Source organism: Stigmatopora nigra, chromosome 11 (assembly GCF_051989575.1).
Source record: "Stigmatopora nigra isolate UIUO_SnigA chromosome 11, RoL_Snig_1.1, whole genome shotgun sequence".
NCBI lineage: Eukaryota > Metazoa > Chordata > Actinopteri > Syngnathiformes > Syngnathidae > Stigmatopora > Stigmatopora nigra.
In genome coordinates this window covers 14,662,351-14,675,730 of record NC_135518.1, presented here as the reverse complement: position 1 = coordinate 14,675,730, position 13,380 = coordinate 14,662,351, and the positions used below count along the sequence as shown (strand labels likewise).

General features: G+C 56.7%; 2 protein-coding genes across 4 annotated transcripts; both read left to right on the top strand.

Moving 5' to 3' along the window:
- Nucleotides 1–306: 306 nt before the first annotated feature.
- On the top strand, nt 307–8,879 carry itprid2 (ITPR interacting domain containing 2). 3 transcript variants are annotated; one of them, XM_077728216.1, is made up of 21 exons: nt 307–510; nt 1,707–1,776; nt 1,849–1,971; nt 2,062–2,104; nt 2,368–2,417; nt 2,490–2,546; nt 3,192–3,231; nt 3,301–3,396; nt 3,471–3,618; nt 3,675–3,738; nt 4,156–4,287; nt 4,361–4,695; nt 4,959–5,028; nt 5,138–5,220; nt 5,306–6,946; nt 7,030–7,077; nt 7,139–7,263; nt 7,409–7,535; nt 7,778–7,831; nt 7,926–8,153; nt 8,245–8,879. In XM_077728216.1, exons 2-21 carry the CDS (start codon nt 1,734–1,736, stop codon nt 8,335–8,337), a joined length of 3,600 nt encoding a protein of 1,199 aa, XP_077584342.1. In that variant the 5' UTR covers nt 307–510; nt 1,707–1,733; the 3' UTR covers nt 8,338–8,879. The 3 variants fall into 3 exon arrangements, with proteins under 3 accessions (XP_077584342.1, XP_077584343.1, XP_077584344.1); XM_077728217.1 differs by having other exon boundaries at nt 309–510; nt 3,678–3,738; XM_077728218.1 differs by having other exon boundaries at nt 310–510; nt 3,678–3,738; nt 4,977–5,028.
- A 607-nt stretch (nt 8,880–9,486) lies between these two features.
- On the top strand, nt 9,487–11,919 carry hpxa (hemopexin a). Its single transcript, XM_077728461.1, has 9 exons — nt 9,487–9,632; nt 9,711–9,724; nt 10,090–10,328; nt 10,418–10,571; nt 10,641–10,853; nt 10,984–11,079; nt 11,181–11,311; nt 11,398–11,545; nt 11,633–11,919. Exons 1-9 carry the CDS (start codon nt 9,574–9,576, stop codon nt 11,860–11,862), a joined length of 1,284 nt encoding a protein of 427 aa, XP_077584587.1. The 5' UTR covers nt 9,487–9,573; the 3' UTR covers nt 11,863–11,919.
- Nucleotides 11,920–13,380: the final 1,461 nt, after the last annotated feature.

The window sequence follows — 13,380 nt, the reverse complement described above, 5'->3', positions numbered from 1 at the left end:
GCTAGCTAGCTAGCCATTGCACACATCGCTAATGAGCCCACAAGTTCCAGTCAACAGTCAAGGTGACATGCCATAATGCTCTTTTTTGGGAGCAATGAAACCTAACGTTTGACGTTGTGGCATTTTCAAGTCACTTATTGCTGGTTTTGGAAAAATGCTAGTCATTTCCTTTTGGGGCAACTGGCTAAATTGCTATATGCCACTGTACTTGTGGTTGAAAAGTAGCCCCCTTTTTAGTGGGTAAGAATTGAAGCAGTAAGCTCCAAATATGTTCGCCAGAGGGCGCTGATTCCCCGCTTTATGCTACTGCGAGCCACGGCGAGGAGGAAGCGGAAGAAGGAATGCGGGACGTGAGCGGCATTGGCGGCGCAGAACAGAGCAGAGCAGAGCAGAACGGAGCAGGAGTGGGACGACTCCAGTCTTGACAAGTTCGGTCAACTTTTGACACTTTTCTTCACACTTGCGACGTGACACCACGGGGAAGCGAGGCGAAGCTTGAACATGAAAAAGGTGAGTGACTTTCCCAAACATTCACTTCGCGTTCCGCCCTCGTTTGGGTTTCGTCGTTTAACTTTCGCTGAGGAAACTAGCTTAACTCGTCCGTGACGTTTAGGGGCAAACTCCACATTCGTGACGCGTGCTCTCCCTCACTCGACATGTTTGCAGTACGAATTGTCACGCCGTCGCGGACGGCTCGGGCAAGGCGACGCGACGTGAGTCTAAAAAGACGTCCAAAGTCAACAGAAAGGCGCCCAAGTTGCGACGTATGGACTCGCCCGCGTTTGATGACGTCACGTCACCTCGCGGACTCTCCTGTCTGTCATCTTGGCACGCGTCCGTCCCTCATTTAGTTTTCAACCGCCTCCTTATTTAACACGTCCATGCGTCATGGAAAATAATACATACTGCGTAAGGCTATCACTGGTGTGATGGCATCCTCCATTCCCCTCCGGAAGAGCAAAATAAACGTACTCATCTATCGACAATATTATGTCCAAATGTTCAATCACATCATAAAAATAGGGACGTCCAACTCATTTTGGACACGGCCTATCACCATTCATCATCAAACCAGCAGTGTTTCCAAAATGTCAATCTTAACTAAAAAAGGAAATATATTTGCAGTCTTGCCATCTAGAACTGCAAAAATCCTATTTATATTAGCAAAATAAAAGTGGATTAACATTTGTGGGAAACGTCATAGGGTGGTTTAGGCCCTTTAGGGGCATTATTTTGTTTTCTGTACCACTTCATCTCGCCAAGGTCGAGGGGGTGCTGGAGCCGATGGCCAGCCAACCGCAACTATTTAGGGACATTCTGGAAAATTCCTAACAGAATCCAAAAAAATGCCTTGCTCACCAAGGAAGACCGGGACCAAAAATAGGCCAACTATGACCGCAACGTGTGAAACAGGAAATGAGTGTTTACGGCCCGCAGCGCAACAACTTCCTGTCCGGAGTATCGCTGCGTGCGTGCGTGCGCGTGCGTGCGTGAGATTTTCCTAAACAAATTCAAAACGTCAACACGTGGCCACTGGCGCAGAGTTCGCCTTTAACCATGTACAACAACAACAACAACTACAAATACTAATACTACTAACTACAAAAATATCCATATCGGAGGTGCGTTCAAAGGCCGCCGCCGAAAGTGGGAATCTGGGAAATTCGGGCCGTCCTTTTGAAAGCTTGCGCCCGCTTTCTCCACAGGCGCCGGAATGGTAACGGACGGCGACGATGGACAGTCTCGGCGTTCTCCCGGAGCCCATCCCGCCGCCAGGTACTCCCCGAATGCTCCGGGGGCGTCGCCGCCACGGCCCCTTGACGTGCGGCGCCCCCCTCCCTCCACCAGGCGGCGGCCCGGCGTCCATGCGCCGGATGGCCTGGGCCAATAGCAGAGACTCCACCTGGCGGGAGATGCGCAAGAGCCTGGCGGGTTCCGAGGGGGACGGCGAGACGACCTCCGACGGAGCGGGTGAGCGCCGTGGGGGGGGGGGAGAAATACGGAGGGAAGGGAAACTTTTTGCCTCCAAATGAGCAAGATTTTTTTATGGCCCTCGTGCAGGACTCTCTCCCAACAAGATCACCAACTGGCTGGACCAATGCAGGTAAACTTTATCCAGCGTTTGTGAAACGGTGGCCAACCACCCAGCCACTCGCTAAGGCGTCTTTCGCTCTCGGCGCGCTGACACAAGACTTGCTTTTGGCTTAGTCATACACACACGCACACGCACACACACACACACACACACAGGCACGCAAAGGCAGACGAGAGAAAGTCAACAAAGGAGGAGTCGCTCCTCCTGCCCAGTGGACAAAGTTCCGGGCCAATTGTTCTTGACTTGGCTTTGTTGTTGTTGTTTTTGTGTAGGACCCCGTTGACGGCGTCGCTGGACGATCAGCACGCGGCCGCGGGCAAAGGTAAGCCAACGGCGCCGGCCCGAGCCTCGGGCCCCGTGCCAGATGACCGACTGAGCCGGTTTGCGTCCGCAGCGGGGACGGCCAGGAACGGCGGCAGCTTCGAAGACGACCTCTCGCTGGGAGCCGAAGGTCAGTCGCCCGCTTTTTTTTGCGTCTTTTGGCCTCATTTTTCCCACGTGGTTGATGTTTCTCTCGGGAGCTAAGCGAATAGAAAAGTGTGCAGGAAGCCCCAAATCATCCCAAGCGGCCCTTAAACCGCCAGCCCATACCAGCCCAAATCAATATAGATGGTGACTGGGAAGCCCCCAAATCACCAAAAAGTCAAGCAGCAGGAAACGAGTTATAGAGAGGCCCCGACCAACATCAACAGGAAGTGAGCCAGTGATCCAAAATGACCTGGGAGGGAAGCCCCCCCCCCCAAACCAGGGAAGCTTCATCTGCCCCGTCAAAAGGGATTGGACGTATGTCGCCGTGGACGACGGCCAATGAGCCGAGATGGACCGGTATGCCTTCAGGCCAAAGCGGAAACGCCACCAGACGAGCCCGGGCAGGCCCCCGAAGCCACCGCCTACCTCCGTGCAATTCCTCCTATTCTCTCTCTCTCTCCAAGTTTGGTCGGCCCCGCCCACTCAAAGTCAATTAACGTCCTGTGCCGTCCTTCCCGCTTTCCGGGCCATTTCCACGTCCCATTGTATTTTCTCGTGATTTTGTTCCTATTTTGACTTTTTTGCCGGCTTGCTTGCACCAAATTAACCAGAGTCTGGCTATTTTCAGCCGACCACCTCCTGCCCGGCGACGACAACACGCCGTCCCGGTGAGTGCCGTCCGCTCTGGCGTGGTCGCTCGCCGTGGCTGACCGGAGACCGTCCCCCCCCCCCGACAGCGGCGGCGAGTCCCTGGATCGCAAGAGGAGCCGCTACAAGGAGAAAGGGCGGAGCATGAACTCCACCGGCTCTGGAAAGAGCAGCAACGTATCCAGGTGAGTGGAGAGGAAAGTGGTGCGTAGCGTGGTCCCTCTTTGCCGACGGCCGTCCCTTTGGCCGCCGCCCTCAGCGTGTCGGAGCTGCTGGACCTTTACGAAGAGGACCCCGAGGAGATCCTCCTCAACCTGGGCTTCGGGAGGGACGAGCCCGACGCCTCGTCCAGGATCCCGGCGCGCTTCTTCAACGGCTCGTCGCAGGCGCGCGGCATCGACATCAAGGTGGGCCGCGCGCGCCCCCCGCTTTTGTCATGGGTCACCTGACTTCCCGTGCCTAGCAGGTGTACCTGGAAGCTCAGCTTCAGCGCATGGAGGTGGAGAACCCCAACTACGCTTTGACAAGTCAGTGGCTTTCTCTTCTCGGCCGCGCTCGCCCTCTTCCCGTGGCCGTCGCCCTTTTGCTAAGTCACTCGACAGCAAATACGCCGAGTGTTCTGAAGTAAAGGATAATGAGTCTGGCTTTTTAAAGGGCAAAAAAAAGCCCGGCCGGGAACACTCGGACACGTCCGTAAATCAAGGCGCCGCTCCGTTACGTAAGCGTCCCGGGAACGGACGCGGCGCGGCCGGAATGTTCCCGACGACTTCCAGGCTTTTGTCACAAGCGCCGCCTCCCACGGGACGGCCGGACGTAAATAAAGACGGCCGGACGTCGGCCGGGCTCCCAATAAAGGCGGCCTCGGGGGGGAGGGGGGCTTTGGGTGCCTTTTTGGGGCCCTTTTCAACTCTTTGGAGATAAATACGAGTTCCAATCGGGCGCAGGTCGCTTCCGGCAGATCGAGGTGTTGACCACGGTGGCCAATCAGTTCATCCAGCTCTACGGCCACGTCTCCGGTCAATCCGTCCAGAGCGTCCAGAGCATCGATGTCGGAGGCGGCGGCGGCGGCGAGCAAGGTAACCGACCGAGACTCGGGCCGATTATGGCTTTGTGCCGGGATCTCGTCGGCCGACGGTTTTGTGGCCGCAGGCGCGGACGGAGACGTCGGCAAGCCGACGCCTTTCCAGAGTAAAAAGGCTCTGAGCGTGGCCGACCGTCTGAAGAAGAGCCTGAGCAAGCACAACTTGCTGTCGGCCTCGATTCGGGCCGCCCCCTCCCCGGCCGAGGCGCCGCCCGCCCTGGCCGAGGAGGGCCAGCGCGCCCAGAACGCCGGGGGGCGCTCGCTGGCGACGGTGGCGGAGGAGGCGGAGCAGCAACGGGCGCGCCTCCGCCCGGCGCCCGCCGGCCGGCGGCCGCCCCCGCTCCCGCCCCTGGTGGCCCAGCGGCGTGTGGCGGAGGCGGCCGACTCTTTCGACATGGAGGAGGTAGGCCCAGTGTTTGTTTCCGCCTCGTAGAGAAATATTGAAATGTGACGTTCTGGAGCACTTTTCCCTCCTCATCTTCATTTTAATACCACCAATTTTTTTTGAGAGCTCGTCAAAAGCTTTTCCCCCTGCTTTTTTTGCCTTATATAGTATAACGACTCTGTCTGGACTTTATCTCTTTGCCACAGCTGGCCGGTCCCTTCCGCGTTGTTATCTTTCTTTGTTTTTTTTTATATTTATTTATTGTCAACCCGTGGTAAAAGTGGTCGGTCTCGCCCCAGATCCAGAGCAACGAGGACGAGGCTGTCGTCTCGGGAAGCCGCCCAAGCTCAGGTGAGTGGCGGCGCCTGTTTCATTTCACTTTCTGGCCCCCCGCCAAATTTCCCTCTGACGTCAGTCTGACGGCCGGCGTTAACGCAGCTTTTTTTGGGCCTTTCGCCAGATTTGCGCAGGACGGCCAGCCAGCGTTCGGAGGGCAGCAGCGGCTTCGCCGAGGAGACCTCGTCCGCCGACGCCAACCTCAAGGTGTACTACTACTTCTTGAGCCGTTTTCTAAATAAGAGGCAACTCCTGACAAATCCTGAGGGGCTGACTTGTTTTCTGTGTTCAGGTTCAAGGGAGCAGCGACAGCTGCGACAGCGAAAACACCATCACGTCCACGTCCAACTCTTCGCGCGACACGGCCACACCCGTCGCCCGGGACCCACCCCAACCCTTTTCGTACACCGGCCTCTCCGGGTCCGAAGCCCTCCCCCTGGCCCGGGACGGCCAGCCGGAAGCGGGTGACGGCCCGCAACCTTCCGAACCCATTTCCAAGATCCGGGAGTCGGCCCCCGCCTGGCCCGTTGAAGAATCGCAATCGTCTCGCGGGCTCCGGGGTATGGAACTGGCTCGCCAGGCAGAGGAGTCTGAGGCGGCTTCTGGGGAGCCCCAAGAGTCGCTTCGGGAACTGGCCGGCGTGGATGAGCAGGAGGAGGGAGAGGAGGTGGAGGAGGAGTCTCCACTGATTTCTGGGCTTGAGGATTGGGAAGCCGCCAACGGCCAAGCAGAAGCTGTTGCTTGCAGCGACCCCCAACAATTACTTGGCCAACCGGCGGGCGAGGACGACGAGTCCCATCCGATTCCCAGCGTCCGAGAAGCCGAGACCCCCAGAGTCCGCAGTCCCCAACCCGCCGACGAAGCAAAGGAGCCGGCATGTCGGGAATGGGAGCAGGAGATTTCCCAGCTGGTGGTCCCGCAGTACACGGCCCACCAGCTCCCCAAGAACATTTCTCCGGCACGTCCGAGGCCTTCGGAATCCCCGGAAATTCTTCCTCCTCCTCCGGAGGAGGAGCCAAATCCGTCGCCTGCCTTCCGCCCCCCCTCCGTGGACTCCCCCGTCCTGAGCGCCCTGAGTCGCGTGAAGCAGCGTCTGGGCCAGGCGCGCCCCAGGAGAAGCGGCCTTCCCCTGCAAAGGTCCTCGTCCCTGCCCTCCTCCCTGCTGTACCCCGGCAGGGTGGTGTCCTCCGTCAGGATCCAGTTGGACGGCGGTCGGCCGTGTCCGGGCCAGCCTCACTACTCCTTCCGCTACGTCCCGGAGCCCGACGCGGACCCCCCGGAGGCCGGCCCCCCGCCCGCCCGGGTCCCCGGGGCCCAAAAGGCGTGGGATTGCGGCGGCGAGGCGGACGGCTTCCCGCGGTGCGCCAGCCCCCCCGCCGATTGGCCCTGGATGACGCAGAGCGTCCCCGATCTCTGCGGCGAGCGCCACGCACGCTGGCCACGGGGCGGCGCCCCCGATCCGGATATTTTCCCGTTCCCGTGCCCCAGCCCCGGGCCCGAGACGCCACCGTGGGCCCCCCGGGTCCAGCGGGCCGGCCCTTACCCCGCCCCCGGCGCGTGTTTTCATCCCTACGGCAGCCTCCCCAACCTGCTCCAGCCGTACGCCGCCTCGCCGCAGCTCCCCCGGGGAATTCCCCCTCACTACGGCAGCCTGTGGAGCCTCCCCTCCTCCCACTGCTCCGGCGGCGAGCAGCAGGCGGCCTGGCGTTCGGTGCCCCACAGCCCGCCTCATCCGGCTCAGCCCGGTCCCGGCCCCCGCCGCGGGGGCCCGGAGTTTCACCCGGGTGGCGGTCTTGGCGCCTACCCGGCGTCTCCGGGCATTTGTCCCGATCCCGGCGCCCATTGCGGGTGGATCCCGGCGTCTTCCGGCGAGGCCTCGCAGTTGAGGAGGGTTCTCCGAGACATCAGAGGAACGGTTCACAGTCTCAACCAGGTGGCTTTTCGTCGTCGTCGTCGCTGTCATTTGCATGATGAGAAATTCCTAAAATGAGTGTTTTTTATTTTGTCTCATCACAGCAGCATAGTGACATCTGGGACCTGTTCCCCGAAGACTCCTGCCAAGAGGTAAGTGGCGGCGACGGCGGAGGTGTCTTTGCCCCAACTGACCTTTCCCCGCCCGCCACAGGCTTTGGAGGAACTGCGGCGGAAACGGCGCAGTTTGAGCCTCTTCCGAGCGCAGATGAGCCACCTGGAGACGTCGCTGGGACGCCAGCAGGCGCTGGTTTACAAACACCTGAGCCCCGTCGACAGGTCCGTGGGTGTGTGTGTGTGTGTGGGTGTGTGACACCACTTGAATGTTTGCCTTGGACGCTCTCTTCGTGTCTCTTCTGTTTTCATAGTATTTGTATTTACACATTTGGGTGTGTTTGTGGTTTGTGGTTTGGTGGGTGTCCAGGATGGAAGTGGAAGAGCTGGAGACTCTGCGCTCGGCCGTCAGGGAACAACTCTTGGAGTTGGAGCAACAGCTGGAGGACAAACTCCTGGACGTGGTGGCGCCACCGCCGCCACCGCCGCCACGCAAGGCAAGCGCACAGGCTTTTCTTCACTCGTCAATTGGCCGAGAGAGAAAAAAACAAACCCCTTTTTTTATCCTTCTGTGGTGACTCAAAATGAGGCAGAGAGCAATGGTAATACACTCGTGTCCAACTTTTGACGGACACCATGAATCCTGGCCGGTCGCAAAAACCAAAAGCAGTCTGATTTCCAAATGAAATGGGAAGCCCTGACGCTGACCTCTTTGTTGTGCTTTGACCTCGTTTGTCAGGGCGCCGGCACGGACCGCCTTTCCGCCGACTGGGCGCTTCGAGCCACCGAGCCGGTCAGTACGCTTGCCCAAATTGGGCCCTGTTAAAGGTTCAAGTGGCAAAAAAATGGGGCTAAAGCTAACCATGCCGTCGCACGCACGTATGCAGGTGTCCGAGCTCCTGAGGGAGCAGCGCCTCCTCCGCTCGGAGATGAACCAGTCGGAGCGGATGGCCGGCGCGCCGAACCGACCCGCCGTGTACCGAGCCACCGTCAACATCACCCCGGCGGCTCCCCCTCGCCGAGGTGGACCGAAGGGACAGGAGGAGGAGGAGGAGGCGGCGGTGGAGGCGGAGCCAGAGTCGGCGGCCGACCACCTGCAGCGGCTTATCGCAGAGGTGAGATGCCGGAATGTCACTGTGCCGCTCGGCTTTCCTTGACGTCCATCCTGGGTCACTGTGTGTGTGTTGATGGATTTTTGCCCCCTAGATCCGCGAGGATGTGCGGCGGGAGATCCTAAAGGAGCTGACGGGAACTAACGGGGGGACCAACGGAGGGACCAACGAGGCCTCCCGTCCCTGATCCTCCCGGGCCGCTTCCCAAACACTGTCAGAGAGCAACACTGAAGGTCGACTACACTGCCGTGGGAGGTGGGACGGCGACCGCAAGCCCAAGAAGGGAAGCGCTTACCACTTTTTTCTTTTCTTTGCACAAAACACGCCGACACAAACCGGAGATGGCTAAAAGAGCATTTAGTTAGCATCACGTCTGGAATTGCACGTAACGACACCGTGTGTTTGTGTGTGAGAGATCACGCTCGCCATAACATTTAGGCCAAACACGTTAGCATCTTCCCGTAAAGTAGCTCCCCAGCGTTAGCCGTCAGCGTGTTGTTTGTGCTGTCTGTGATATTTCCGCCAGCGGTCTGAAGCCGTTTGAAGAGGAAGGGTGGTCGGTCGCTCGGCCAATGTTGCGTTTCTGCCACCCTCTCACTTGAAATGACATCATAAATGTTCCGCTGATGCCCAATTCCTTTCCTTTTCCTAGTGTTGTGCACAATTGTCATGGCAGGGAGCGCTGGCTGGTGAGTTGGCTGACTCTGAATAAAGATGTATTTATTTTCATTACAAATGACTGGACTCTTCTTCGGTCAAAGCCACGGGCCAATTCTGCCCGGCAACCGGTGGACGAGGCCCGCCAACATGCAGGTTTTCCCGTTGGCCAATTCAAAAGTTCATCCGGGGACGACTAGAGATTGGCGGTTAAATTGGGTTCAAGCATTCCCTAGTCAAGGTTCACTCACTTTTCAGTCGCTGACCTTTTGACCCTTGATGTGACTTTTGTTTTTTTGTTGTATGTCTCTTTTTAATCGTCTTGCTTCGTGATGATTTCAGCGCCTTCCCGTCGACCGACCGACTGCATTCTGTTAATGTTCACTGCAAGGTGGCGTGTTATACAACGGCCCGCGGAGTGCGTGACCCGCCAGGTTAGTTACCTCTCAACTTGTGGAACCTTCCTCACCCGCTTTGAACCCCAGCTCGGGTCCGTCCCCCGAAGCCATGCCAAGCCGCTGATCGCCCGGCCCGTGGCCAGAGAGTGAGACACGTGAAGGGTTCACGGGCCCTGGCCAGTGTGTTTAGACTTATTGATTTGTTCTGGTTGCGTGAGCCCACGCGGGCCATCCGAGTGCACCTCGAGGACACGGCGTTCCACATTGAGTGGCGCGGCGGGGCCCGCCCACCTCCGAGGGGGCCTATAAATGTGGCGGGGAGCCGTCCGGCGGGCACCTTCGTCCTCGCCAGCTGTCAGGAGAACGTCATGAAGATCCCGCTCGCTGCCGTGTTGTGCCTGTGCCTGTCCTGGGCCCTGGCCGATCAGTAAGTCTGTCGCCCGGGTTTTCCAAAAATCCAATGATCTGTTTCTGCTAACTAATTTCTCTTTCTTTTCTCCAACAGCCATGATCATCACGGTGAGTGGTGTAGTTTGTTGCCCCAAACCTCTTGTTTTTGGCCCATTTTTTTCCTCTCAATCATTTTAAATCAGGGCGCATTGTGCCCTTGTCAAAGTATCGTTAGCTGTTCGTCAGGAGAACTCAGCCTTCGAATCTGCCAGCAGAGGGCTCCCTTCAGAGCAGAGTTTTCAATTCAGTTCTTTTTGGTGAATTTTAGTTTCCAATTTCTTTGTAAATATTTGCTCAGATTTTTTTGTGACACTGATTGACCCTCAACCTCGACGGGTTTTCAAGCAGAAATACTAAAGGGATTCGTATAAGCGCTCAAAATGTGTCCAGGCAGCAGCTTTTTGACTTTTTTTTTTCTGTTCCCGATTTCCCAGAAATCCCAGACCGCTGCTTGTCGGGTCTGGAGATGGACGCGGTGACGGTGAGCGAGGAGGGCATGCCTTTCTTCTTCAAAGGGCGCTACCTCTTCAAGGGTTTCCACGGCAAGGCGGAGCTGGTCAAGGACTCTTTCCCCGAGCTGGACGACGACAATCACCACCTGGATCACATCGACGCCGCTTTCCGGATGCACTACGAGAACTCCACGGACCACGACCACATCTACTTCTTCTTGGTACGTCCGGGCAAAAGGAAGGGCCGCCGCCGCCGCCGCCGATGGCAAAGATCCACTCATCCTCACCTGGAGCGCGTCTGTGCGGTCAGGACGACAAAGTGTACGCCTACTACAAGCACAAGTTGGAGGAGGGCTTCCCCAAGGCCATCGCCGAAGTGTTCCCCGGCATCCCGGACCACCTGGACGCCGCCGTGGTGTGTCCGGCTCCGGACTGCGAGGAGAACGAGGTCATCTTCTTCAAGGGTGAGCGGGAACGCTCACGCCGGTCTGGTTCGGGACAATTCGGCGGAGCTCTGACTCCGCCTTCCGCAGAACACGAGATCTACCACTACCACGTGGGAAACAAGAAGGTGGAGCACAAGGAGTTCAAGACCATGCCCAACTGCACGGCGGCCTTCCGCTACATGGAACACTACTACTGCTTCCACGGGCACCAGTTCTCCAAGTTTGACGCCAAGGACGGCGAGGTCCACGGCCGCTATCCAAAGGAGGCGCGCGACTTCTTCATGAGGTGTTCCAACTACAGTAAGTTGGCTGACGGAGTCCCGAAAGACCCATGTCCCCTCGATAGAGCGCCGTCCCCCCAAAAGTGCGCCGTCCCCCCCGCCCCCCGAAAGAGCGCCGTCCCCGACCTAATGCCCGCCTCCCTCGGCAGGCGAGGGAAGCGACATGGTGGAGCGCGAGCGATGCAGCCACGTTCACCTGGACGCCATCACCTCGGACGACGCCGGCAACTTGTACGCCTTCAGAGGTATTTGCCACCACGGGGCCGTTTGGCACCACCCGCGACGGAATTCCGTCCGGCCGCGGACGGCGGCGTCGGCGCCACGTCAAAGTCTGCCCGCCCTTCAGGTCACCATTTCCTGTTCCGGGACGGCAACAACGACACGGTGAAGGCCGACGCCATCCACAACTCCTTCGTGGAACTTCACAGCGAGGTGGACGCCGTCTTCTCCTACGAGGACCACCTGTACATGATGAAGGTGGGCGTCGTCGCCGCCGCCGCCGCCGTGGGTCGCGCTTTGCGCGTGACGGCGTTGAAGCTAAAGTGGCGGTCGTCTGTCGGCAGGACGACCACCTGTACCTGTACAAGGTGAGCGAGCCGCACACGCTGGCGGAGGGCTACCCCAAGAGCGTTAAGGAGGTCCTGGGTCTGGAGGGTCCCATCGATGCCGCCTTTGTCTGCCAAGACGACCACATTGCTCACATCATCAAAGGTGACTTTCTGCCACGCCAACTTGAATGTGCCAATATTTTCTATTTTCATTTGTCTTTTCTTTTTTTTCTCCCTCCCTCTTTCCCAGGCGATCACATCTACGACGTAGAGCTGAAGGGATCTTCCCACACGGCCACCAACGAGCGTCCGTTGACTCTGATCAAAAAGGTGGACGCCGCCATGTGCGACCCTCACGGCGTGCGCGTGGTGTCCGGCAACCACTACTACCACTTTGACAGCCTCATGCTCTTTGTGGCCGGCAAGAACATCCCCGAGCAGCACCGCGTCTCCTCGGAGCTCTTTGGCTGCGACCACTGAAGGAGAGTGGCCGTGTCATTTTCTACAAGTCAATAAAGATGAGCAGAAGCCCCAGGATCTCCTGCCTAGACTGCTTTTCCTTCTCAATGAGATAGAATTTCACCCTTACTTACCACATTCTCTCTATTCAAAAGTTACTTAGTATGATATTAACCCGCCGGAAATCCATGTCTGTACAGAAACGATATAAATTGAACAGGGTGCACTCGTAATTACCCTTTATTTCAGAAGCCAAAGTTACTCTATCCTACAGTACGCGAAGGCAGCGCAATTAACGTTGTACCAGGGCACCTGCTAATAACAACAATGATGCTAGCAGCGGACCCAAATTGCTAGTAGCTATCTGCGGGACTAGCAAATGTACACCTACTATAACCTTCAAAGTCACAAACGTGAGACGCTAATACTGCTTTTATGAGTCAAAAACGCTAGCGAATGCCCGCGCAAGTCCTATTTTTCCACTAGATTACTCTGGATAGCGGAGTTTTGGAGAATTTTCAAATGACTTGCCGGCCAAATGGCTGGAGAGCGAACCAAGAATGCATATGGTGAGGAAAAACAACGTTTTATCGTGATTACTCCCCTCGTTTTTGACCCGCGGATGATGGCGTAAATAACTATTAAAAAAATGTGTTCATGAACATTTTTAGTGATGTAGGACGTGGAGGCAGCACGCTCGCTCGGAGTGGGCGTTATTTAGCTGTAGGCTACGAATTAGCCAGTAGGGGGCAGGCGCGCACAGCTTTCAGCTTGTCGTGGACTCCGTCAATTGCAGTAAAGATTTATACATTTTTTTGTTCCTGTAAACTTTTGAACCGTCTGACAATTTGGAGTGCCGTTGGCTCGGCACTCCAAACGGACGTGTATCCCCGCCAACGGCACTGAAATGGAAATTGTTTGCGTGGGTACTTTTTGTTGGAGTCCGGTCCCAATGGCAAGAAGGTCAACATGTACTCCTTTTTTTCGTCTTGTTTGTTATATTTTCCTACATTTCTTCTTCTTGGCACGTTCCACCGCAAAACTGACAGCTCGCTGGGCACGTACAAACACACACCGGGGACAAACACAGGCGCTTTGCCAACAAAATGCCAGGAAATAAAAAAGAAGAAGAAGAAAAGTGGAGGACGGGAATATCAGCATCTCTCTACTATTAATGTTTATCCAATGACCTCCCATTGACAAGGATGAATGTAACATTTGTTTAAAATGGCAGGGCTGGTTAGATGTTGATCCATTTTGAGTGGGAAGGGCATTGGCTGGCCTCAAATGGACAATTGTTTTTTGCTGTTGTCAGTTTACAGTATGTAAAAAAAAATGATGATAATATTTCTCGGGGGGCTTCATTGATCTATTTTATGGGTGATTTTGGACCTGGTTTAAGTGTTGCCCGGTGATTGCGGTAGAGGCACCCATAAGCAAAATCCCAGCTCCACAAGGTCAAATACGATGTTTTCTTTTACAGATGCTCCGCTCGGCCGTCCGTTGTTTGCCCGCTGTCAGACTTTGACGAGGAGCGGG

Excerpts from the sequence above, each read along its gene's own strand:
- itprid2 (XM_077728216.1), top strand. The coding sequence starts at position 1,734 with ATGGACAGTCTCGGCGTTCTCCCGGAGCCCATCCCGCCGCCAG. Across the intron at positions 1,972-2,061 it reads GACGACCTCCGACGGAGCGG|GACTCTCTCCCAACAAGATC; the intron begins GTGAGCGCCGTG and ends GCCCTCGTGCAG. Across the intron at positions 8,154-8,244 it reads TGCAGCGGCTTATCGCAGAG|ATCCGCGAGGATGTGCGGCG; the intron begins GTGAGATGCCGG and ends TTTGCCCCCTAG.
- hpxa (XM_077728461.1), top strand. The coding sequence starts at position 9,574 with ATGAAGATCCCGCTCGCTGCCGTGTTGTGCCTGTGCCTGTCCTGGGCC. Across the intron at positions 11,080-11,180 it reads CAACTTGTACGCCTTCAGAG|GTCACCATTTCCTGTTCCGG; the intron begins GTATTTGCCACC and ends CCCGCCCTTCAG. Across the intron at positions 11,546-11,632 it reads CATTGCTCACATCATCAAAG|GCGATCACATCTACGACGTA; the intron begins GTGACTTTCTGC and ends CCTCTTTCCCAG.